Source organism: Watersipora subatra, chromosome 5 (genome assembly GCF_963576615.1).
Source record: "Watersipora subatra chromosome 5, tzWatSuba1.1, whole genome shotgun sequence".
Lineage (NCBI taxonomy): Eukaryota > Metazoa > Bryozoa > Gymnolaemata > Cheilostomatida > Watersiporidae > Watersipora > Watersipora subatra.
In genome coordinates, this window is record NC_088712.1 from 2,812,715 (window position 1) to 2,839,755 (window position 27,041).

The 27,041-nt window shown below is 33.8% G+C and overlaps 1 protein-coding gene across 1 annotated transcript; it reads right to left on the reverse strand.

The window, feature by feature from the left end:
• Positions 1 to 16,725: 16,725 nt before the first annotated feature.
• LOC137396620 (pancreatic secretory granule membrane major glycoprotein GP2-like) lies at positions 16,726 to 22,588 on the reverse strand. The gene is made up of 3 exons (XM_068082939.1): positions 22,312 to 22,588; positions 17,877 to 18,110; positions 16,726 to 16,943 (listed from the first exon to the last, which is right to left on the reverse strand). The coding sequence occupies exons 1-3, from the start codon at positions 22,586 to 22,588 to the stop codon at positions 16,726 to 16,728; spliced, it is 729 nt and encodes a 242-aa protein (XP_067939040.1).
• Between the last annotated feature and the right edge of the window lie 4,453 nt (positions 22,589 to 27,041).

Consider the following 27,041-nt stretch of genomic DNA (forward strand, 5'->3'; position numbering starts at 1 on the left):
ATGTGTAAAGCCATGCTATATTTTCACTTACCTCACCGATGGTGCTGCTCTGCGTCAGGAACCAGCCGCCCAAATGACCAGTTGTGATTCTAATTAGAACAAGCTTCTGACACTAAAACAACATTCATGGTTTTCAATAACACAAAACCTAGGTTCAACTTCATTTTAAGAGAAAATCTATATTTTTCATTGGGTTTTGTAGTGTCAAGTTTTACACTAAGCAGTAATAATTTGGGTCCTATCAACTCTCAAGCACCTATCAACACTTTTAAAACCAAATGGAAACATTTCACAGACTTCACAATTGCCCAACAACCAAACACGAGCAAAGTGATTCATTGGGAGATTTATGATAAATGCAAATGTGCACACAACTCTCGAAAAATTATACACATTTGCACACAATTCCCAAAAAATTATCCGACAACGGCCATCACCAAACCCTTGTACCAAAATTTCTTCAACAAATTTAACCATTTTTCTGTAGAGTTGTTAAAGTATAATAATTATATAATAGGTTAAATTAATAATAGGTTCAATTTTATTTTAAGAGAAAATCTGTATTTTTCTTCTGGTTTTGAATTGTCAATTATTACACTAAGCAGTAATAATTTGTGTCTTTTTGAATCTCAAGCACCTATTAAAACTTTTCAAACCAGATGAAAATATTCTATAGACTTCACAATTGTTTTAACATGTTATTTTCACTTGGTGTCACTTAAAATCAATAACTTTTGATTCGTTATGCTGTTATGTGTTTGTTCATGAATATTCTTATAACATAGCTTGCAGAAAATGAAAAGATACAAAATTTTGCTAACTGAATGCTTTTATTTGTGTTCAAAGTCAGTTGATTTTTGCTGATCAATGCTGCTTGATGTTTCTTGCATTTTCAGAAATCTTTGATATCACTTATGAGATGTTACTGCATAAACAAAAACTCGTAAGTGATAATAATAAAATACGTTATTGTTTGTTGTGACACTGTGTAAACTTTAACATTTTCTTTTGTATTTTTATGAACATTTTTCCTTTTTTCTGTTTTCATTTTTACTAATAGCTGTTCAACCTAAAATTACAACTATCAAACGAAGTTTATGTTAGTGTTTTTACTTTTCTGTTTAGGTTTAAATGTGTTTTGCATCATTATTATACTTAAACGACTCTACACAGAAATGGCTAAATTTTTTGACGATATTCCGGTACAAGGGTTTGGTCACCCCGTTAACGGATAATTTTTTGGGAGATGTGTGCACATATGCATTTATCATAAATCTCCCACACAATCGCTATGCTCGTGTTAGGTCGTGGGATGACCAAACTAGTGCAAAATTCTCTGACTTACAAAATTAAGTGGTCCTTCTTAGTTTTGCATTCTTTAAAACTAGTCCAGAGGTAATAGTGAAAATATTGGTGTTTAAAAGTTCAATTGGGTTTCCAAAAACCAGCTTCGTTAAACACCCACCTTTGGGCTCTCAGATTAAAAATAAAAAGGTCTTTGGCATCACTGAGCCTACTGCTGGGAACATCATATATGCAGAGGTTAAATATATATCTTCAAATATATTTTCATTATCACAACTAACTAGATATTCATTAAAACGTTGACTGTGTAAAGACAAATTATATTTTCACTTACCTCACCGATGGTGTTGCTCTGCGTCAGGAACCAGCCGCCCAAATGACCAGTTGTGTTTCCAATTAGAACAAGCTTCTGACACTAAAATAACATTCATGGTTTCCAATAACACAAAACCTAGGTTCAATTTCATTTTAAGAGAAAATCTATATTTTTCATTTGGTTTTGTAGTGTCAAGTATTACACTAAGCGGTGATAATTTGTGTCTTATCGACTCTCAAACACCTATTAACACTTTTTAAACCAAATGGAAATATTTCATAGTCTTCACAATTGTTTTAAATTGTTATCTTCAGTTAGTGTCACTTAAAACCGATAATTCTTGACTAGTTATGCTGTCCTACTGTTATATGTTTGTTCATGAATATTCTTATAACATAGATGTAGCTTGAAGAAAATGAGAAGGTTTTAAATTTTGCTAATCAAATATTTTATTAGTAAAAAGTCAGTTGATTTTTTATGAATGCTGCCTGATATTTTTTTGCATTTTTAAAAATTTTTGATATCACTTATGAGATGTTACTGCATAAACAAAAACCCGTAAGTGATAATAATAAAATATGTTATTGTTTGTTTCGACATTGCGTAGACTTTAACATTTACTTTTGTATTTTTACGAACATTTTTCCTTTTTTCTATTTTCATCTTTTACCATTAGCTGTTCAACCTAAAATTACAACTGTCAAACAAAGCTTATGTTAGTATATTTACCTTTCTGTTTAGTTTTTTAAATAGAAGGCAGAAACACTAGAACTTTTACCATCATTCTAGTTTACACAAACTTGATTATCTCAAGTGTAAGAACCAATTTATTATTGCTGACAGTCACATTAAACAATGCTTAATTTGGTTTTAGCCAGAGAAAATTATTGGTATAGTCAGGAGTTTACTGAACTATCATACCGATCATTGGATCTTAAACTACTGATTTTCCTCAACCTATTCATATATTCAGCGACCTGGAATATTCTACCCTCAAGAAATATCTACACATAGAGTCTGAAGTGCTTTGGACTAACCCTTTCCATGAAAAGAAAAGACCAGCTTTTGCCAGTATATATAATAAATTTATCCTTTGATTGCAGTATATAACAATCAACAATATATATGTAATAGCATTAATGCATGTGTCTCTCCTGCTATCACTTGTCTCCTGTGCACTGCACGGATGATCGGCTGGCCTTTACATAGCTGAAAAGTCTAGCCCCTCTCACAGTATCTGACTGCTAATTCATTGAATTACCTACCTAATTGCTTTGAGCCATTTTAAATCATGTTGTTTATATTATCATTCATATTATAGATATATTTCATAATGTATTATTATTTAAAGTTTTTAACGAAAAAGTTCTTAAATTCTGAATGTTCGGGTATTAGGTAAATATATATATAGTATACATAGTTCTCAAAGTATGTCTGTCGTCTGTCTGCATTCCAGTTACAGATATTAAAATCTTGAAAGTAGAATTCCGCATTCTGATGGATTAGAACTTGCAACGAACTTCATATCAACAAGTTTCATCGGCAGGCCCTCTACGACGGAGCTAGAACACCATTGTGATGAGATATGTTTTCATATAACAAATACACCATGCGTGTGCTAATTATTTTAGCCTTGCGTTCCCGGTGCTTCTGTTCAGAAATATTTTGGGACCTAAATATATGCAACGTGATGCTTCTTCGTTTTTTTTCGTTAAAACTAATGATTAATCTCAAACTTGAAATTTGGCGATTTTTGTGCTGATTATATACGTAACCAAAATATATATATTGCATCGACATTTCGTACATAGATGAGTAAGTTCATTAAACACACTTTTCACAAAATTTTCTATCATTGCTCCCTTGGTGTATTAGCTTACACATCTTTCCTTCCAAACCTCACCGATTGGTACTTCATAAATATTTTCATATATTACAGCAAACATCTGTGAGATTGCTGTGAGATTTGTTCTGTAAGATTAAAAGTATTACATAACGTAAGTTTACATTACTTTTGATGTTTATAATATACATGTAAGTTTAAAAGTTTGTTTCATTATCACTATTTACTCAAATTGCATTTTAAACATAATTTGAGTATCCGGTTTGAAGTGTAAACTTTTCCAGCACTGTTATAATTACTTAGTTAGTTTCCAATATTTATTATTAAGTATTAGTTATTATTATCAGTTATTCCTCGCTCTCTTATATTTACATAAATTTACATACCTTGAGAAATATATATCTAGATTTACAATCTCTTTTACATCTATAAAATTATTTTTAATGTTTATAATATAAGTTTTAAATTTTCTTTCATTATTAATTCAACTTGCATTTTTTTAACATAATTTTAGTATTGTGTTTGAACTTTAAACTTTATTCATTTTCCAACACTGTTATTATTGCTTAGTTAGTTTCCAATCTTTATTATTAATATTATTTTTTCATTCAATCTTTTTTGGCAGACACAGTTTTAATAAGATTAAGACCACAAAATAATACCATTTTCTGTCCTATTGTTTTAATTAACTTGTTAAATACAAGTATTCTCAAAAGTTACACATTGTCTAATTTCTCCGAAAAAAAGAACCTGCAATGATTCATCAGAGGAAAGAGAAGAAAGACTTAGAAAAGACAGGCTGAGGAAAGTGGCTGCTTAAGCCTTGGAAACTGAACAGCAAAGAAACAAACGCTTAGCAAAGGCTAGAGAAAGAAGAGCACAACTTCAAGTACCACAGACTAAAAAACAACGTGCACGAAGACGTGCACGTGCGTCATTGAAAGATGATCGCAACTGTAAGATCTTTGGCAACTGACGAACAACGAGCACTAAGACAAGCATGTGATCGAGAGAGGACCGCAACTGTAAGATCTTTGGCAACTGACAAACAACATGAACGAAGACAAGCGCCTCATCGAGAGAGGACTGCAACTGTAAGATATTTGGCAACTGACGAACAACATGAACGAAGACAAGCGTGTGATCGAGAGAGGACCGCAACTTTAAGATCTCTGGAGACTGAAGAACAACATGCACGAAGACAAGCGCCTCACCAAGAGAGGACCGCAACTGTAAGATATTTGGCAACTGACGAACAACATGAACGAAGACAAGCGTGTGATCGAGAGAGGACTGCAACTGTAAGATCTCTGGAAACTGACAAACCACAAGCACTAAAACAAGCGTGTGATCGAGAGAGGACTGCAACTGTAAGATCTCTGGAAACTGACAAACAGCAAGCATGTAATCAAGAAAGGATTGCTGCAAGAAGATGTAAATCTTGACAAAAAAGGTTTAATGCAGCATTTTGTATGACTGCTCCTTAAACTAGGTGAGTGATTTTCTTTTTGATAGGAAACATGAATAAAATTTCTCACCATTGTCAAGCACTCAAATGGAAAGCCAAAGCTCCAGGCATGTGTTGTGATAATGGAAAAGTCAAAATGCCAGTCATTACTGCACCCCAAGAACCATTGCAAAATTTAATGATTGAAGATAGTGCATATTCTCGCACTTTCTATCTAATATTTGCTAATATAACAATTGTGTTCAGATGTCATCTTTTGGAGATTTAAGGTTTTATGCTCACTTTCACAGTGCAAGAACAGATTCATCATTTGCGCGGATTGCTTGTGCAAATGACATGAGCCCATTCAACTTGAGCTGCCGTAGCCAGAAGCAGTCCTATCGTGCTGCATGAAACCAAAATTCAGCCACCTCCAGCAGACCTCGGGCTGCTTGCCCATCAGCCATGTAATGGATGAATGCCAACAGAGAAAAGGCAGGCATATATCATATCATTATCATTTGGACAAGCCGCCGCAAGCCACACCCAATACGGCAGCCAACTTGGGATTGAATCAAACAGACCAGGAACTACTACAGCATGAAACCCACTGCTCAGAGTACCAGAGCCCACAACATCATCTGCGGGCCTTTTTAATATTGCCACGAAGCATAAGTTTAGATCTATCTACGAAGTTTAAATTACCGCCACACTTATGGAGCAGAGAAATAAGTGTTAGATCTTTAGGTATATGATCAGCTTTTTTTATGGAAATTGCCTAATCTTTTGGCTTTTCACTACTTTTGTGTTCCCTTGCATGTGGCAACACATGTCACCCAACCAGGCCACTCATCATCAAGGTGAACACAAGAGTTGCAAATACAAACTCGTGGTGTACCACATCAATCGACTCACTGATGGAAACATCCTCTAAAGTTGAGGATCGTTTACCGGCCAGCAAATGGCTCAGTGTACCTTTTTTACTTTCACTAAGTGTTCCAAAAAAAGAACATTATGTTGGCATAAAAAAGAAGACAGACATGAGCCAATTCAACCTCAGTGAACCGTTTTACTTCCGCTAAGTGTTCCTAGAAAGGTAACAGGAATGGCATAAAAAGAGGACAGGTGCGAGCCCACATAACCCAGCTGCCCTAGCCAGATACACTTCCATCATTCTGCACGGAAGCAAATTTCAGCTATCTTCAGCAGATCTCGGGCTGCCTGCCTATCAGCCATGTAATGGATAAATGCCAACAGAGAAGGGGCAGGCAACTATAGCGGGGTAAAGATTATTTGAACAAGCCTGCGTAGGCTATGCCCAATAGGGCAGCCAACCCGGAACTGAATGAAACCGACCAGAAAATACTACAGCATGAAACACACTGCTCAGAGTACAAGAACCCAAAACATTATCTACGGGCTTTTATAATATTGCCATCAAACATAAGTTTAGAGCTACCCACAAAGTTTAACGGAAAGGAGTGTGTGGCAGCTGCTAGCCTGACCAGTTTCTGGCCCTGGCTTAGCTGGAAGAGCAAAAGGAAAACAGTCCACCGGTAACTCGGCTCAGGTAGACCAAACGACAATTGGCTCAGTTTGGCCAGACTGAGAGAACACAAGACCAGCTTAGCCGAACTGGAAGACCGACAACGACTGAACCAAACTGACTGGTAGTCAAACAGAAGATGAAGAAGGACTAGTTAGTCTTTGAGTCAGAGAAGTGGGCCACTCATATACATAAAGAACCACAAGCACAAAGCTGACCATTTACTGCAGGAGTTTCAATATGCATGCCACTTCTATTGCAAACACTTTCGCTGTAACTTTTTATCACATAAATATAGTTGTTATTTACAAACTTGAGATGCTTGGTTCTTGCTAGTCTGAAGAAGTAAATTGGTCACTCGAGATTATTTACAATACATTTTCACATTTCGTGACCAATTTTATACGAACTTGCATGTTCTTGCATTATATTGCGTATGAAAATATTGGTGTTTAAAAGTTCTATTTGGTTTCCGAAAACCTGCTTCGTTAAAGACCCACCTACGGGCTATCAGATTAAAAGTGAAATATCTCTGTGCCTCACTGAGCCTACTGCTGGGAACATAATATATGCAGAGGTTAAGGATATATCTTCACATATATTTCTATTATCACGACTAACTAAGAATTCATTAAAACGCTGAATGTGTAAAGCCATGCTATATTTTCACTTACCTCACCGATGGTGCTGCTCTGCGTCAGGAACCAGCCGCCCAAATGACCAGTTGTGATTCTAATTAGAACAAGCTTCTGACACTAAAACAACATTCATGGTTTTCAATAACACAAAACCTAGGTTCAACTTCATTTTAAGAGAAAATCTATATTTTTCATTGGGTTTTGTAGTGTCAAGTTTTACACTAAGCAGTAATAATTTGGGTCCTATCAACTCTCAAGCACCTATCAACACTTTTAAAACCAAATGGAAACATTTCACAGACTTCACAATTGCCCAACAACCAAACACGAGCAAAGTGATTCATTGGGAGATTTATGATAAATGCAAATGTGCACACAACTCTCGAAAAATTATACACATTTGCACACAATTCCCAAAAAATTATCCGACAACGGCCATCACCAAACCCTTGTACCAAAATTTCTTCAACAAATTTAACCATTTTTCTGTAGAGTTGTTAAAGTATAATAATTATACAAAACACATATAAACCTATTTAAATATGTTAAAAAGTCTTTGAAAAGTTACTGCAACATCCTAAAACTAACCCATTTGATCGGATTATACATAAATAGACAGATTAATTTGGCCAAAAATCATGATAAAAACTTGCCAAGCTTTTTCTAATCAAAATTAAGATCGGCCAATGAAACACCAATAAGGTCATGTGACAAATAGTAGAACTATTAGGTCGTGTGCATTTCAAGAAAAAAATGTGCACATTTCACCAGTCTGTAACATTGTCTAAATTCCAAAGGTTTCTGTAATTAACGTAAAAGTACTGAAAAGTTATCGTTTTTTTTGCCGATTCTACAGGACTCCGGCATTTTGGACCCTTTTAATGAGTACTTTGGTATTCCAACTGATGTCCAAAGCAGTGAAAGTAAACGAAATGATGATGATATTTTTCTAACAATTCTTACAATATAACCTATAAAATTATTACAATATTTAATTGTAAGAATAATTATTCGATTTTATAAGATTTAGTTATATGAATAATCATTCGAATTTACAAGATCAAAGTATATAGTGACCGATGGTGTGCAATATGTTGCTGTTATTATTTTTTAAAGATTTTGTTGATAGTACTACAGCTGTGCTCAGTATCGCGGTACTGCCAAGCCATTTTTAATATCCGCAAAATTAAGTAATAGGCCTACATTTTCTTATAGATATACATCTATTTCTATGACAACCAGCTAAAATATGTTTACACTTTTAAATTAAGCTTAATTCTTTAAATAAAAATACAGAAATCTACATGCATATCACAGCTTGTTGATATTGATTGGTTGCTATGACCAATGATAAACAGCCCCCCAGCTATTGTTGTACATCATAACACCCAGTACATTACAGCTACCATTGCAGCTACCATTACAGTTATCCTATTGCACTGCAGTGCCATTTGACTGCTAATATTGCATTTTTCAACCAGCAGTACTCTTTCTTTTTCCATTATAGCTTTGGTCATGGGCTGAACGACAGGGGAATATCTAGTATGTAATATATATAATAATATAACATCATTGGGATGGAAATCTAGAAATTCCCCTGTCATACAGCCCCCGACCAAAGTGATATTGGAAAAAGAAATGGTACTGCCAGTTGAGAAATACAATATTAGCAGTCGAATGGCACTGCAGTGCATTAGGATAACTGCAATAGTAGCTGTAATGGTAGCTGTAATGTACCGGGTGTGATTATGTACAACAAACAGCAATAATGGAATGAAAAGATTATATGTTTATATCTCTCCCTGCAATAGGAGACATGCAATATTAAAAGCAAAATGGCAAGCTGCTGTGAAATATACATGTACATGTATATATACAGTCAAACATGGATAACTCACCCTCGGATAGCTCGAACACATGGTTAACTCAAACGGTTTCTTTGATCCGCTCCCACGTAATGATAACGTGCTTTAAATAACTCGACCTCAACTCTGTTAACTCAAACAGTTTTTTGCCCAACGGCTACCAAGACGGCTGTTATCGCTTTAGAAAATCACTTTTTTTCTAAGCCATAGAGGTAAACCTTGACTTTTCGTAAGTCATAGGCGTCGTTATTACCACCATCGGCAAAATATTTTTGTCAACGACTTTTCTTAAGGTTGGGTGAAATTTGATTTTCACCAAACATCGGCTTAGCGATGGGTCGTTCGGAAGCAAGGAAAAGTGAGGAAACCTTCGCATAAACTTAAAGAAAAATCGGCAAAATCGATCTTGGTAAAAACACTCAAGAGAAAAAGATGTCTTTTCTTCTGAGCATTTCAACAACAATCAAGTTTTGCCAATTTTAATCTAAAAACGTCCTGGCAATAACATCACCTCAAGCAACAAACCAATCTCAAGTGATAGAAAAATCTCTATACTATTTGATAAAAAAGTTTTAAACTTGACATTAGAGGCATTTAATCTGAAACAAGCCGTGTATGCTTTTGATTTATATTATATTTTGTATATGTATCTACTAATAAATAAGTAGATACATGGACTTGTGACAGTGCTCTGATAACTTGAACGCTCTGATAACTCACACTTTCGCTCGATTTCGTGAAGTTCGAGTTATCCATGTTTGACTGTATATATATACAATATATATATACGTGTTTATATATATATATATATATATATATATATATGTATATATATATATATGTATATATAAAGATTTACCTAATACCCAAATATTCGGAATTTAAGAATTTTTTTCTTTAAAAACTTGAAATAGTAATGCAATATGAAATGTATCTATAATACCGTCAGGAACCAGCCGCCCAAATGACTCCAATTAGAACAAGTTTCTGACACTAAAATAACACAAAACCTAAGTTCAATTTCACTTTAAAAGAAAATCTATATTTTTCATTTAGTTCTGTATTTTTCTTCTGTATTGTCAAGTATTACACTAAGCAGTAATAATTTGTCTCTTTTTAAATCTCAAGTACCTATTAACACTTTTCAAACCAGATGAAAATATTCTATAGGCTTCACAATTGTTTTAACATGTTATTTTCACTTGGTGTCACTTAGAATCAATAACTTTTGATTGGTTATGCTGTTCTATGTTTGTTCATGAATATTCTTATAATATAGCTTGCAGAAAATGAGAAGATACAAAATTTTGCTAACTGAATGCTTTTATTAGTGTACAAAGTCAGCTGAATTTTTATGAATGCTGCTTGATGTTTTTTGCATTTTCAGAAACCTTTGATATCACTTATGAGATGTTACTGCATAAACAAAATCTCGTAAGTGATAATAATATAAAATATGTTATTGTTTGTTGTGACATTGCGTGAACTTTAACATTTACTTTTGTATTTTTACGAACATTTTTCCTTTTTTCCGATTTCATTTTTTTACTAATAGCTGTTCAACCTAAAATTACAACTATCAAACAAAGTTTATGTTAGTATGTTTACTTTTCTGTTTAGGTTTAAATGTGTGTTGCATCATTATTATACTTAAACGACTCTACACAGAAATGGTTAAATTTTTTGACGCTATTCCGGTACAAGGGTTTTGTCACCCCGTTAACGGATAATTTTTTGGGAGATGTATGCACATGTGCATTTATCATACATCTAAATCTCCCACACAATCGCTATGCTCGTGTTTGGTCTTGGAATGACCAAACTAGTGCAAAATTCTCTGAGTTACAAAATTAAGTGGTCCTTCTCAATTTTGCATTCTTTAAAATTAGTCCAGAGGTAATAGTGAAAATATTGGTGTTTAAAAGTTCAATTTGGTTTCCGAAAACCAGCTTCATTAAACACCCACCTTTGGGCTATCAGATTAAAAATGAAAAGATCTTTGGCATCTCTGAGCCTACTGCTGAGAACATAATATATGCAGAGGTTAAATATATATCTTCAAACATATTTTCATTATCACAATTAACTAAGAATTCATTAATATGTTGACTGTGTAAAGCCGTGTTATATTTTCGCTTACCTCACCGATGGTGCTGTTCTGCGTCAGGAACCAGCGGCCCAAATGACCAGTTGTGTTTCCAATTAGAACAAGTTTCTGACACTAAAATATCATTCATGGTTTCCAATAACACAAAACCTAGGTTCAATTTCATTTTAAGAGAAGATCAATATTTTTCATTTGGTTTTGTAGTATCAAGTATTACACTAAGCAGTAATAATTTGTGTTCTATTGACTCCCAAGCACCTATTAACACTTTTAAAACCAAATGGAAATATTTCATAGACTTCACAATTGTTTTAAAATGTTATTTTCACTTGGTGTCACTTAAAATCAATAACTTTTGATTCGTTATGCTGTTATGTGTTTGTTCATGAATATTCTTATAACATATAGCTTGCAGAAAATGAGAAGATACTAAATTTTGCTAACTAAAAGCTTTTATTACTGTAAAAAATCAGCTGATATTTTTATGAATGCTGCTTGATGTTTTTTTGCATTTTCAAAAATCTTTGATATCACTTATGAGATGTTACTGCATAAACAAAAACTCGTAAGTGATAATAATATAAAATATGTTATTATTTGTTGTGACATTGCGTAAACTTTAACATTTACTTTTGTATTTTTATGAACCTTTTTTCTTTTTTCTATTTTCATCTTTTACCATTAGCCGTTCATACTAAAATTACAACTATCAAACAAAATTTATGTTAGTATATTTACCTTTCTGTTTAGTTTTTTAAATAAGAAGCGGAAACACTAAAACCTTTACCATCATTCTAGTTTTTACCAATTTGATTATTAAAAGTATAACAACCAATCTCAGCCAGAAAAAAGGTTTTGGTATAGTTATGAGTTTTCTGGACTATCATACCGATCATTGGATCTTAAACAGTTCACATTCCTCAACCTATACAGGTCACTTGTTTAATTATTTAGAGCTACTTATAACCTCAGCGACCTTGAATATTCTACATTCAAGAAATATCTGCACGTAAGAGTTTTTAGGGTTTCGGACTAGCCCTGTCCATGTAAAGAAAAGAACAACTTTTGCCAATATATACAATGAATTTATCTTACAATTAAAGTATATAGCAATCGACAACTTATGTGTAGTGGCCTAAATTTATGTGTCTCTCCTGCTATCACTTGTTTCCTGTGCACTGCATGGATGTTCGGCTTGCCTTGATCTTTGATATCACTTATGAGATGTTACTTCATGAACAAAAACTTGTAAGTGATAATAATAAAATATGTTATTGTTTGTTGTGACATTGCGTGAACTTTAACATTTTCTTTTGTATTTTTACGACCATTTTTCTTTTTTTCTATTTTCATCTTTTATTATATATACTTTTAATTTATTAAAAATATTTTACCATAATTTATTATATACATGTACATATATAATAAAATTATCCTTCGATTGCAGTATACAACAATCGACAATTTATATGTAATAGCATAAGATCATGTGTCTCTCCTGCTATCACTTGTTTCCTGTGCACTGCGTAGAAGTTCGGCTTGCCTTTATATTGCTGAAAAGTCTAGCCCCTCTCACAGTATCTGACTGTATCAGCTTTGTCATGCTGAGTGCACCCAATTTTAGCCAACTTGTTTTTTATCTTGGCTTCCTGCCCAAAATTTAACTACTACTGTAGCTGCTGGTAGCTTCCATTGGCATTATCTAAACTAGCGTTAAAATGAATAGAGTAACATGCCTCAAAATCCATTATACATAAAATACCTTTTACATTAGACATTTTTAGGGTCCACTACAAAATGATGGTAAGATATGTCAGCTTTCCTACAGCGATGTTCAAGGTACAAACTTTGTTACTGAATAAAGTGTTATTTTTAGCAAGTTAAAAGCCATTTTGGCTGTTGTGAAAGTGTTGAAATCATGATTAGATGATTATATAGCGAACTACTCAACAGGGATGATAGTACGTTTTTTAGGACTTTGAGACCAAAGCACTTATCATTTTAGTTAAACAGAATATTTGATGCTGTAAATGCAGGTAAACGATATGATAGCCTCTATGAAAATATCTGCACATTGAGCTTTCAGCCACCATTTACTGATCCAGTTTAACTAAATCAGTACGAGACATGCAAATTGATGGATGGTGATGCTTCAATTTCACAAGTATTTTAGTTAGTTTCACATATGGCACTTTTAAACTTCTATTTGTTACTTTTTAAACAGCATTTTTGTCAGGATCATAGAAAATTGGAGGTTTGTTATTCTGCTTCAACTGATTGAGTTTGTAATGGCTGTCATATATTGACATCTTTATGGCTGATTTTGTCAGCAGTGTTGATTTATTGAATTACCTACCAAATTGCTTTGAGCCATATTTAGTTCTGTTATTTATATTATATTTCATATTATAAATATATTTCATATTGTATTACTACTTCAGATTTTTTTTAATTTTCAAGTTCTGCATTTTTTGGTTTTAGGTAAATTGAAATGTATCGATTAAACATTTTCTACTCATTTCAGAATGTGTGGGTTTAACAGAGTAAGTTTTTTAAGAATTGGCTAGTTTTAAACCAATGTTGTACATTGGCTAGCAATCAAATTAAAATCTCAACTATAATTTACATTAAAACTAAAACTCCAATCGTATTCGAAAGACTGGCATTTCATAGTTGTTTAAAAACTGACTAACATTATCTCTGTTCAGTCAAACACCAACCTCATGATTATTTCCAAGGTAATACCTCGCTGATGCATCAACAAATAAACTTCAAAGGGCTTCATGCTGTTATGACAAAGATTTCCAATGTTTATATTAAAAATCACAAACTGGTACTGGGTTTAGAACCCTCCATTTCATAACAAAGAAAAGCTACAAGAGTGAAACTAACGATGCGTACTTCTTCAAGTGATATTTACTCACATTAAATATAGAAGCTATGAATCAAATTAGTACCACAGCGGAGTTTTTGTTCACTACACAGTAGCTCTTTTGTGTTAGTTAGATTATTACTAGTAACTGCCACCAAAATATTCTTCTGTATAGTGATTCAGTTTTACTTTGTATTTTTAAGAAACTCATCAAATAATTAGTGTCTTTCTCCTTTTCTAAACAAGTTGCAAAACCAAATACACTCGAAAGCATCTTTTAACAGAGATGATGAAATTTTTGTATGGTAAAACAAGCTAGTTACAGGTAAACCTGTGAAAAGTACATTCATAAGCTATCACAACATATGGCCGAGAGGTCACTCGTTATTCAAATTTAAACTGTTAATTTCGGTAACAAAATAATGTTTCAGTAACGTTGCTAGGACATTTATTTAAAAGTAAAAGGATGTCAAACCTTAATGTTACAGTTATATTGCAAGCCAGTGTTACATGAGTGTTTATAATTTTGATGAAAATAATGATGTAATTATGCTAACTGCTTGACACATATTTGAGAACTCTTGAAGATAATTGCAGCTGTATTCAACTGAATACGCTTAAATTCAACATTGCATTATACAAAACAGAATACTTTGGTTGGCTTTGGAACTTCTACAGCTTGGTGTTCGCCGCTAGAAGGACATAAATTTGAAGGAGTTAATTGAACTGAAAAATTTTGCACCTTAACGCCAAAAATTGCTGATCTTTCTAACGACATGTTTTGTTCATCTTTTGCAAAATAAGTTCTCAATTTTAACAAAACACAACCATGTTTGACAATGCTTCCGTTTTCATCAAATATATGTGTGTGCTAAACTTCTAACCCTTTAATGTGATAAAAAGCTAAAGAGACATGAAGCTGTTGAGCAAGAGCTTCATGCAAGTTCCTCTACCATTCTTGCAAAGATATCCATGTCGGATTCATTAAAATATGAACTATGTACATGTAAAAAGATTTAGGCTTGCTTAAAGGCTAATAGCATGTATTTATTGTAATAGAACTGATAGAGTTCATTTACTTGCGTACTAAATAATTAACTGGACAAAGTGAGACTTTTAGGTGCTCTGCTGTTGGCTGCTTCTGCCAAGTCTTATATTGTCTTTGGCTTTGTCTTATTTCCGCCATTCAGCTGTAGAACTGACTCAGCAGCCAACCCTCAACTGGGCAGAAGCACTAACAATGGCCATGTTGTGTTAGGGCTCAGTTCAGTACGTCCGTTGGCCACCTCAGTGTGGGCAGTTTTCTCGCTTTGATACCTGGTCCCGGTGATCGGTCAGCACATCATGATAAGCATTGGGTTTGTACGTAGAGAATACCTTCATATTTAAAAAATACTTATATACATGTAGATAAGATTCAAAAATCATCATATATATGTATATTTGAAAATATATATGTATATATATCTGTATATATATGCTAGCTGTGGTACCCGGCGTTGCCCGGGTAAAAAAAGTTTTTTCGGCAGAACATTTATTTGTAATTAATACATAACAACATTTGCCATTTTAACTTGCAAACTACATATCATGATTAAGATGTACATGCATATGTATGTGTATATTATGTATATGATATTTATATATATATTATATTTATATCTATATATACATAAAGTATATTAAGAACTGAAAACTTGAAGAACTGTTTACTACTTAAAGTTTCAAAGCTGTTACCATTCGTCAGGTAAAACTAAAATGATCTGAAGCTCATGTGACTGTATGCAAAAGCACATATATATATATATATAACCTATATATATAGTATACATATGGATAGTATATAGTGTACATATATACTATATCCATATAGTATAATATGTGTACTATATACATATACAATGTATATATATAAGTATATATATATATATGTACATATATATATATAAGTATACATATATGTACATATATATATGTATATATACATATATATATGAATATATCTATATATATATATGTATATATATATATATATATATATATATATATATATATATATATATATATATATATATATATATATATATATATATATATATATATATATATATATATATATATATATATATATATATATATATATATATATATATGCTATTATATAGCATATATATATAGCTATATATATAGCTATTATATATATATATATATGAGACAAAGACAGACCAGCTGACCTTGTCAGCTGACTCTTACATCATCTGATCGGCGCAGGGCTAATGGCAGCAATCAATGTTAGATTAGGTAGTGAGGTGGTTCAAAAAGCACCAGGCAGCCTCAATTAAGTTGAACCAACAAACTCCTATAAGAAAATCTGTTAAAAACTATCAGTGCATGCATCAATAAGAATTACCAATGAGAGGAGACAACTTTTGCTATAAGCTATACTAAGTCTTGCTTGGCTTTTGATACATCGCTTCTGCTCCTCATCCATTCTTATGGCAGCTTATTTCAAAGTAAATATCTGGATGCTTACATTTGGTAATTTTATTGTTTAAACAAAAAATCAGTTCAGGTGATAAAAATACTGGGGAAAAGTATCAATGTCAACCGAAAAGGCTTAGAAAACTTTCTGGAGCTTTAAATAAAAGATGTAAATTTAAATTTATTTAAATTTAAAAAGTAAATTTAAATTTAAATACATGTAAAAGATGTAAAAATTGCAGACAAATATGTAAATAAATAGTTGCTGTTTTAAATTATTTTTGAACTTTTATATATTAAAAAACTCATGGCATCCCACAGAAACCTCTGGCACAGCTATCATCTCCATCATATTTGTAAATAAGGTCATTTCTCTCTTGAGAACAGCGCATAGCATATATGGTTGAAATATAATCTTTGCAGTTGCCTGCCCATGAGCCATAGATATCCAGAACAACCAATGATCCAACTTCATCAGGCATATTTGCATCAGTCCACAATGCCACGTGGGTGCCACAACTCCCTATAAACATAATAATGCATTGAAAAGTAGTAAATGCTTTTTTAAGAGGTTACAACTCTCTATAATGCAAACCAAAAAATTGAAAAATATAACTGCTAGCGCAAATATCGCAAATATCATTTGAAAATAGATGAAATCTTGGTTGTTGAAAAAATGCAATTTCTTTATAACCTATCAGAAGCCAAAATTTAATGATTCCAAAAAGTTGATGAGATTTCATTTCCTTTCTATTTGACAGGATCTGGAAAGCTGCCTTTAAATCAGCCATTATTACAACTAAAAAAGCCTGGTGCAGACAAAGTATATAAATGAAATGTTTTAGTTGACTGCTTGAACAGCGCCTGCCAAAATTTCAAAATTTTGCGAAGTTCGAATAAAAATGTGATTTTCAAATTTCAAACTTCTTAATGAACACACATCACACTTGATTACTAGGTCGCTAGTGCTATTCAACAACAACCTTTGAATCTTAAGTAGGGTGCCTGCTTAGCCATTACTGCAAGCAGAGGCTGTGTTTTCAACAACGTTGTTGTGCAAACAAAAACTCTGTGGTTGCTGCTGAACATAAGTCCAAGCAACAAGGGAACCTCAGCATCATGTCCAGCTGCATAGATATAAGGTTGGATAGCATTTTTTTCACTACCCATACCTTTGCTGGGAGTTGAACCCAAACCTGTTTATTTCAGTTCAGGCGCTTCAGACCACTAGACCACCAGACCAGTGCTACTTAGTGTAGCAATAGTTGTCTATTAATTATTATAATGAAATAAAATTTCTGTCTATAATTGTTCTGGAAGACAGTCTCTGATCAGTAACTTATAAGAAGAAAGCATCTCGAGCAAATGGAAAAAAACTGTAAAATAATCATAAAAAATGCTAGTAAATTTTAAAAATATGTTTGCAAATATTAAAATCCTTCTGGTCATTACTTACCGTTAGAGAAGGGGCAGGTATTAAGGAGACGGCTGCCAGCATCTCCCGTAAACCTAAACCATGGCTGACCAGCTAGACTCAATCTGATGGAGTCACAATTTGGAATATTATTTCTTGGAGTGATTCCACTGCCAGCATAATCTCTTCTCCAAGCTTCAGTAAAGTTAATAGCATTTCTACACTGCGTTGGTGTTAACACTGGGTTGGATTGATAGAAATGAGTTGTCTGATCGACTACAAAAGAGATTCCACATGAGATATTGACTGCAGTTTGTCATTGGCAAGACATAAAGAGGTTACAGCTATCATGTGTGAGCAAGTCAGGTTACATTTATTGTGCAATTGATAGTTAGCAAATCAGTCTAAGCAAACAACCCACTTGATTTTGCGTTCGCAAATCCTTTAAAATCAAGTGAAGTATTTGCTTAGTTTTCTGTGAGCAGAGGCTATGCATTGTTTAAGCAATGCTGCACAGACAATAACTCCGTATCTAGCCTAGACCTGTTTGAGTCGAATGGCAATGAATGCTGAATTTAACTTTAGTTGTCTTTTTGTCACCACTGGTGGCCTTTTTCAGAGATTGAACTCCTGTCTGCTGCTTACAGGACTGGTACTGCTGACCACAAGGCCCTTGCATTAGTTTTGCATTCACTGTAATTGTGTCTTTCAAAAGTTGGAAAACGTTACCACAATGCAAATAGACTGAGACAAGTCAGGTTGTTTCCCAAAGTATGCATGTTTAGGAATGTTCAATAAAGAGAAGAAAACTCTTTAAAAATATTCTCACCAACTACCAAAAAAGTTACTTGCAATCTGTTTCAAATTGAAAGCAAATTTTACGAATTTGGTCAACTAGCGAGGCATTTTTCAATTTGGTATTTACTGATCATACAATTAACGCTTTGGCGTAAAAATACTAAATCAGATTATGAAGCTGCTTGTTTAGTTCTGGATACAACCACAACTTTCTGTATGCATAGACTATTTAAAGGGTCAACAAGGTCCAATTTTAAAAGATCTTATTAGAAATTATAGGCATTTTTTTATCACTTGAAATTTTGTTTGTTGTGTTAAGTAATGTGAAAACCAGGATGTTTCAAGATTAAAATAGACAAAACCTGGTCTCAGTCGAAATGCTCAGAAGAAAAAGACTGTTAGATTTATCGAGAAACATTGCAGCTGTCAAAAATTCTTGGTATTTCACTGAGAATTCATGATAGCTGTCACCTATTGCTTAATCCATATTTCCTTTCATGATAGTTGCTGCGAGATCAGTAACTCATCGCTACCGTGAATGCATTGTGTAATGAAAACATCTCACAAACTACTTGTCAATGTGTGAGCCAGCCATAAAGAAGAACTTGCGACAACCTTTTAGTACAGTCAACAGAAAGTATCAATATTTTTCTATCATTTGCAAAAGTTTTTAATGTTTGAGGTGATCTGATTGCGAGGATATTTCAAAATTAAAATTGATAAAACTTGATTGCCTAAAATGGCCAAAACACTCAGATCAAGCGCAAGAAATTATGACGTTACAAAGAAACCAACAGGAAAGAGGCACGCAACGCTGCAACTTGAACGCAATGGCCGATATCAGCTATACCATAGCTATACCAGCTATACCAGCTATCTAGCTATCTAGCTATATAGCTATATAGCTATACCAGCTATACCAGCTATCTAGCTATATAGCTATACCAGCTATATGGCTATATATCTATATAGCTGGTATAGCTATATAGCAATATAGCTGGTATAGCTATATAGCTATATAGCTGGTATAGCTGGTATAGCTATGGTATATCTATACCAGCTATACCAGCTATACCAGCTATATAGCTATATAGCTGGTATAGCTATATAGCTATAGCCATGATAGCAACTAATCACGCTATTTCGCATGTATTTTTTCTTTTGTGCTTTAGAACAGAGATCAAGTTTTGTCGATTTTAATCTTGAAACATCCTGGCAATCAGATCACTTCAATCATTAAAAACAGCAATACTTTTTGATGAAATCTACAAAAAATTTGCATTAACTCATTTTTCAACTGTTACAATAGTTTAGTGATAGAATTAGTATAATTCTATTTGCATTAATGAAACAGTCTTTTGATACCTTTGTTTATGTTTGCATGCTTCCTGATAGGATGTTTCAGTAGACCATGTTGCTTTGCATATGATGGTGGAAGCTAAAGATATACTGTCTAAATGTGGTTTACGCTAGATATTAGTTGAAAACGTGGCCCTTATGTTCAGATGCCATATTTAACAAAAGTGCGTCATTGAAAGTATAACCAGTTTTTTCATTTAAATAAAAGCTCTTGCCTCCCAAAATGCTAATTTGACTTGTCATTAAAAAGTTCAGCTTACAACAAAGTGCTTTTCAAAAATATGACAAGAGAAGCATGTCCCACGTTTATAGAAAATCTAGGACAGTTATTTGGTTCAGATTTTATTGAATGAATTTATAAATATCTTGAAACTATCTTCATGGTATGCTAGTTAAAGGCCCTGCGTTGCATGAGTAATAAAAAGGCTTTTGTACAGAAAATTTACTTTAATAAACATATGCAACATCTACCATTCTACCTTTTAAATGAAGGTGTTTGCTTACTTCTGTGTACTGTGTTTATTTCTTTGTGCTGTGTCTATGTCTGTGTAATTCATACCGTACCGGCTGCAGTGCCTGCTAAAGCTCTATACTGACTGCAATAGCCTGGTTGGCTACATGAGTTTAAGCATTTTTTGTTTAACATTTGTCGCATAATTCTAGCTGAAATATTTAGCGTGAAACTATAAAAGAGTGGAATGTGTAATGTAATAAGTACACATATAAATTATTCCATAGCTTAGCCATTTGTACTGTAGTGTATTGGATAATTGCCCGTCTGCAGAACTAATATATTCCAAACCAAAATTCATTGCGCAGTAATTTTTTCATTTGTAAAACATCGCAGTTATTACTGGACACATGGACAGACAGACAAACAAACACTGAGGCTTCTATATATAAAAATATTGATGAACTAACTACAAGCTATATTGAAGAAAAGAAAAAGGTAGCAGGTACATCAGCCAGAACTATAAACGAACTTTTCATCTTCTAAACACTCTTGCTGAAGCTTTAATCAATATATATTATTGACAGCACAAGCATCTGCCACATCCCTTCATCTCACACTCACTTGACTTGCACTGTCACCGCTCAAGCACTCACAATCTAGTGTCAATTTTCTGATGAGAATCGCTGTTTCTATCGTTTCGTTGAATGCCACTTTTTGACGTTAAGCTAGCTTTTTACGATTACTACGCAAAACTCTTATGGTACCAACGTATACTGTTAATTATAAAAATCTGAAATGGTGCAGTCTACTATTAAATTTTAGGCAAATCACATGAAGTCAATCTTCAAATGAAGGCTAAACAACGCTGTTTGAAGCAATGTAACTTGTTCTTCCTCCGATAAAAAAGTGTTGTTATTTTTTTTATTAGAAATCCGACCATCCGATCTTGATTGTGAATACAAATGGCTTGCGATCGTCAAAAAAAATTGTCTAAAAAACTAGAAAGTAATAGCGTATAACAACTGTCTTTTTCTGCCCAAAGCTGTCCACTTGTTGAGGCATAACCCAGAATGCCATTGAGCTATGAGTACATTATAACAAAATCTCCTTTTCAGCTGACACTATAGACATTTGCATGTTGCAGTTAAATGGCAGGTGCTTTGTTAAAAAAGACAAGGAATTCCATATCAAAGGTCATAGTGACACACTCCTGTCTTGTCAAATAAAAATAAAAATAACTGAAGTGTGGAAAAAATTTTTAATGAAATAGCTTGGACAGCGTTTTCTTGCACATCATTTACGAGAGGTTTCTATAATTCGTAGGTGTGAAACTTTCAATAAAAATTGGCGAGTAAAAAACTCACTTAGTATGCAGGTTTTTTGAGGGTTGAGTTTGGCTAATGTTGCAAACTCACAGATTAGCAGCGCCATGAAAACATAGTGATAATAATAATAATAGTGATACTAGTGATAATATCTAAGACAAAAGTAAGTGTCATGTACAGTTTAATTCGCTGTCTGAGAAACTCACTATCCTGAGTTTTAGTCTTCACATTTAAAGCTAACATTCTTGATAGTATCTAGGTTTGTCTGAGTTCATCTCTCGACCAATAAGAATCAAGGCTATCAGAGTTAGCACAGTCAAAGAAGCAGCAATTTTCGACACAATGTTCATTTTGCAGACAGAAGCTAAAGATTTTTGCATTTTGGAGTGTGACTATCACATGTCGTGTTTTAGTCTGACAATGGTGACCTTTTAGAAGTGCTGTTTTCTGAAGTATTAATGTACTCGGTAACTCCAAGATTTAAAACTACATTCAGATAGACTGCTAATTATCCAGGGCTGCTTTTTAGAATAGAACTTACCTAATATTCCAACAGCAGCTGCTGAAAGAAGAGAACAGATGATGACTCCTACCAAAACTGCTGCCAAAAGTCGTTTGAGGTTTTTAATTTGATTTAGTGGAGATCCAGGGGCTGGTGTTGTTGGTAGTGGTAAATCCGGTAGTTCGTTGTGTCGAGGCAATGAGATGACGGTGTATTCATGATTTGATTGATCGATGATATCTGTAGTATCGTACTTTTGGTCACTCAAGGTAGGCGTCGGCTGCTGATAGACCTCCGATTTGAGAGTTGATGTCATTTTCTACTGAAGCAGCAAAATTTGTGTATGATAGACACAAAAATACAAGGTATAGCGAAACAATTTCATTTTAGAAAGTACAAATACTTGTACAATTGTTGTTGCCCCTTCTTCTTTGTTTTAGTTTTATAATTCTTGTAGGGCACTGAACTCTATGTCTTTGGCTGCTTTTTGTTAATGCAAAAATTGTAGCAGCGTTTTGGGTGATAGTTTCCAAAGCTACCTTAACAACTTCAAATTTACACAAGGCATTGTATTTCACTCTCCTCACTGGCATTTGTTACACAATTTTCTTGCTGCTTTGGTACTCGTTTACTGTAGAGTAATTTGCTAAAAGCATAGTACATTCTCCCTACTCTTCTAAACTGCTCTAACACCCTCTCTTCCTCAACACCCTTCACCTATCGCCCTTCCCCACAAAGGATGAAAAAGAACACTCATTGATCGATTGTTATCTCGTCAGTCAATGTGTGCGTGTTTGTGACAACAGACATAAACAGTGGATTTGCTAAATGACTCATGAGGCTAAGTTAATATGTTAAATAAATAGAAGGGTGCGGCTTTTAAACGCTGTATACATGCTGTATATTTGTAATTAAAAAACAGCCATTAAAGGTCGGGTGGGGCCTATACATGATGGCAGCTTATGCATGAGAGTTTACCGTATATAAATCTCAATTATTCTGAAACTGTAGATGAATCAATTAACAGTTTCACCGTTACAAGCAAGTATATTTTCAGTCTCAATTTGAAGTCACTTTAAGGTCATTATGGTTCCAATCTGTAAGGTCATTATGGTTCCAATCTGTAAGGTCATTATGGTTCCAATCTGTAAGGTCATTATGGTTCCAATCTGTAAGGTCATTATGGTTCCAATCTGTAAGGTCATTATGGTTCCAATCTGTAAGGTCATTATGGTTCCAATCTGTAAGGTCATTATGGTTCCAATCTGTAAGGTCATTATGGTTCCAATCTGTAAGGTCATTATGGTTCCAATCTGTAAGGTCATTATGGTTCCAATCTGTAAGGTCATTATGGTTCCAATCTGTAAGGTCATTATGGTTCCAATCTGTAAGGTCATTATGGTTCCAATCTGTAAGGTCATTATGGTTCCAATCTGTTTATTTAGGCAGCAGACAGAAAAGCAGTTCAATAATTAGCATGTTTTTCCTCTGCGGCAAAATTGGATTTTGGGAAAAACCTCTTCCTCCCATCAATACTAAATTACTGAAGCTCCAAAAATAGGCCTTCTTTTACTTTCTAGCATCAATTAATGCCTTTTTTGTTGTCAAAGTTTTTAAAAATCAAGTTCAAAAAAACAGCTTAGCTGAATCTTTCATCTTCAAGGCAAATCTATATCACATTTCAAAATTGAAAACCACTGACAACAAGATGCTGAACTAAATCTTATCATACAGAAACCAAATGATGTTTTCCAATAAAAGCTCAACCTCAATATACAGTCACTTTTACTTGAGAATATTTTGGCACTAGATGCCAAATTCAAAAAATATTTCTGTCAACAATCAAAATAACACTCAAAAGAATATGTCTAAAACAATCAATGTGCATATGAAAGTAAATGTAGCTAAATTTGTAGAAAAAATCTAAAATACATAAAAAACACAAAAATTAAAATAATTCCAAGTGAATTAAGTGAAAGTAAGTTATGCCACCTGGTTGAATTATTTGCTTTACTACCTCTCTTATCTCTTGCCAAGAATATACGTTGCTAGATTCACCTGTTTCTATAGTTACTTAACAACAAAAAACCCCTTCAATTTGTTAATTTTTTATGAATTTAGCTGTACACATACTTGAGGCTTTTAAATAAAGTTATTTATATACTTTTGCACAATACAATCAAATCTAAGATAAAAATTTTAAAACATCTAATATGTTCTTAAAATAAATTTTGAGGAAGATCATGAAATGAAACAGAAAGTGGTTGAAAGGGGAAGCTAAATATGAGAGTTGAAATATGTAGTGAAACAGATATGTAACATCTGTTTTACAAGATAAAATGTTGTGGCGTGGTATGCTATGCTGTGGCGTTGAATGCTATGCCGTCAGCGTCATTTTCATCGCCGTTGATGACAAAATGATGGCGGCAACAGGACCACAGAACGTAACGTGTGACTAACACCGACCTACGGCACTAGTGTATGAGCAATCCCTCAAAGATTGAATTTGATATTTGCTTGAAGCTGGTTTACACTATATATCTGTATTTCAGAGTTGTCCTCTCCCCAATTGTTCATAAATTATGTGCACCGTAAAACCGAAGGCATCATCGAAGCAACGCAGATCTGTCTGGAAAGTATGAATCTGTCAAACTTTCCTGATGATTTATTTGCCAAGCAAATTAGCAAGCACATTGCACAGCCTGACCAACTGTACAATCTGTATCATTTCGGTGATGGTAATTGCTTGTCCGCGAATTGTGACGGCCATTTTTTATGATAGTCTTCACAGGATTCATATTTTATCGTTTATGCCATCACATTGTTTAATAAAAATGCTGTGGCGTCGCGCTGATGTGAATGAGGACGAGTTTGTGATAGTGTGATTACCGAGGTATTGTGTTATTAACACCGACCTATGGCACTAGAGTGTGGATGAGTCTTTAGCTTTCTGCAAGCAGAGGCTGTGCGTGCTTTCAAGAGCATCGTTGCTCAAACAATGTTTTTGTAGTCTTGGCTGGAAATGGCAGAGGCAAGGACTGGAGAGATGCCCAGTTGCACAGAGCAATTTAAAGATGGATGTCATTTATGTGACCACCTTTTTTGGGAATTGAACCGTAACCTGTTATTAGTAAGTAAGGCATTCTAGACTACTAGCCCATGGCTGATCTTTAGATAGATTATTGTATAATGCATGACAGTTTGTTCTCTGCACAAACCTATTGTACAAACAAAACTTTTTATATTTCGCAGGCTGTACGTACCTTGCTGCTCTCGTACAGCTGAGGATTAGTTGGCATCTACATGTAAGAACAAAACGATGAGAATCACGATATTTTAAATTCCCTAAACCTTTACTACATATATAATAAGATCGTCGCCTGTCTGTGTCTGAAGCTATGCTAAAAGCGTTAAGAAAAAAGTACCTCAAGCAGGAATTGAACTTGGGGACTACACTCAATATTCACAGACTTTAACCACTACACCATTTGGCAACCTTGCCAATTCATGAATTAATTATCCATATATTGATTACTTATTATGATCTCTCACGGTGCACAGGGCTGTCAGGTATACTGGCCTCTATAAAAACACTGAGTTAGCTGATACCCTTATAAATGCAGAATTTGCTACACAAATCATTTTATCAAGTCCAAGTCATAAAATCCATCAAACATATTTTACTCGTTTTTCAGCAATTTAAAGTCCAAGTCATGAAATCCATCAAACATATTTCACTCTTTTTTCAGCAATTTTATTTTATTTTTATCCCGTAAATAAATCCAGCTATGTCATAGCGTCTTTGTGTAGTGTGTTTGCTATGCGCTTAATTTTGCTATATGCTTCATAATTCTTGCAAGGTCACCAAAATATTTGGTTTTAAAACTTTATGTTGTTTTTGAGAACCAGTCTCATAAACATCCACCTGATTAGAGCTTTCGGGACAATTGCAGTCAATCAATGGATTGCTGATGTAAAAGCATTCTGTGTTAAAAATTTACATGTACTGTAAGACTTTTATTTTGACGCCATAGTGCTCTGTTTTTCAACCCTTCTCTTAGAGTTGCGCTTTATTGGAGGTAACACTCCAATAAAAGGTGGCATTCAAATACAAGTTTTCCGGTATGTCGCATGCTGTCTGATTAAAATGCAAGTAATGCTGAGCAGCATTGAGCTTATGGCTATTTCTAGCCTATACTTATCTGAAAAACTACTAAAACAACATATTTATCTTCGACAATAGAAAGATAGCATTCAAATTTAAAACTTCAACTTTGACCTTATTCCGAATAAGCCTCAAGCAACTAGCTAGCTTCTGTTGCAGCAAATAGCTGAAAAATTTAATTTACTGTACTTCGGCGCAAAACCAAACAATTTGAAAATAAACAATATTCCAGGTATGCCTGAAAAGCAGCAGTGGTCTAATGGTAAATAATTGGTACAGAAATGTAGCAGTTCAGGGGTTCAACCCCGCTACGGGATGTCAGGGTTGCTAAACTGCTCATATAACCACTCAACTAACCATTAAAACCACCATATTTCTGACAGGTCTTTGATCACCTGAGACTCACATGCAGTACAAACTCAGCGCAAAGCGTGCTTTGTGGTGAAAAAGGTTTAATACTTGCTTTCTTTGCCATAAAATAGCATTGAGAAGGTTCTAAAGATGTCTGAAGCTTGGTTGGTTGAAAACATAGTTGAATGGTTGAATTGAAAACAGGTCCAGCAATAGAAAACTCAGGAAACCTCTACCAGAACGCCAACACGAT

Coding starts and splice junctions, on each gene's coding strand:
- LOC137396620 (XM_068082939.1), bottom strand. CDS start 22,588: ATGACATCAACTCTCAAATCGGAGGTCTATCAGCAGCCGACGCCTACC. Junction 18,111..22,311: donor AGCTGCTGTTGGAATATTAG/GTAAGTTCTATT, acceptor TCTCTTTTGTAG/TCGATCAGACAACTCATTTC. Junction 16,944..17,876: donor TACCTGCCCCTTCTCTAACG/GTAAGTAATGAC, acceptor TTATGTTTATAG/GGAGTTGTGGCACCCACGTG.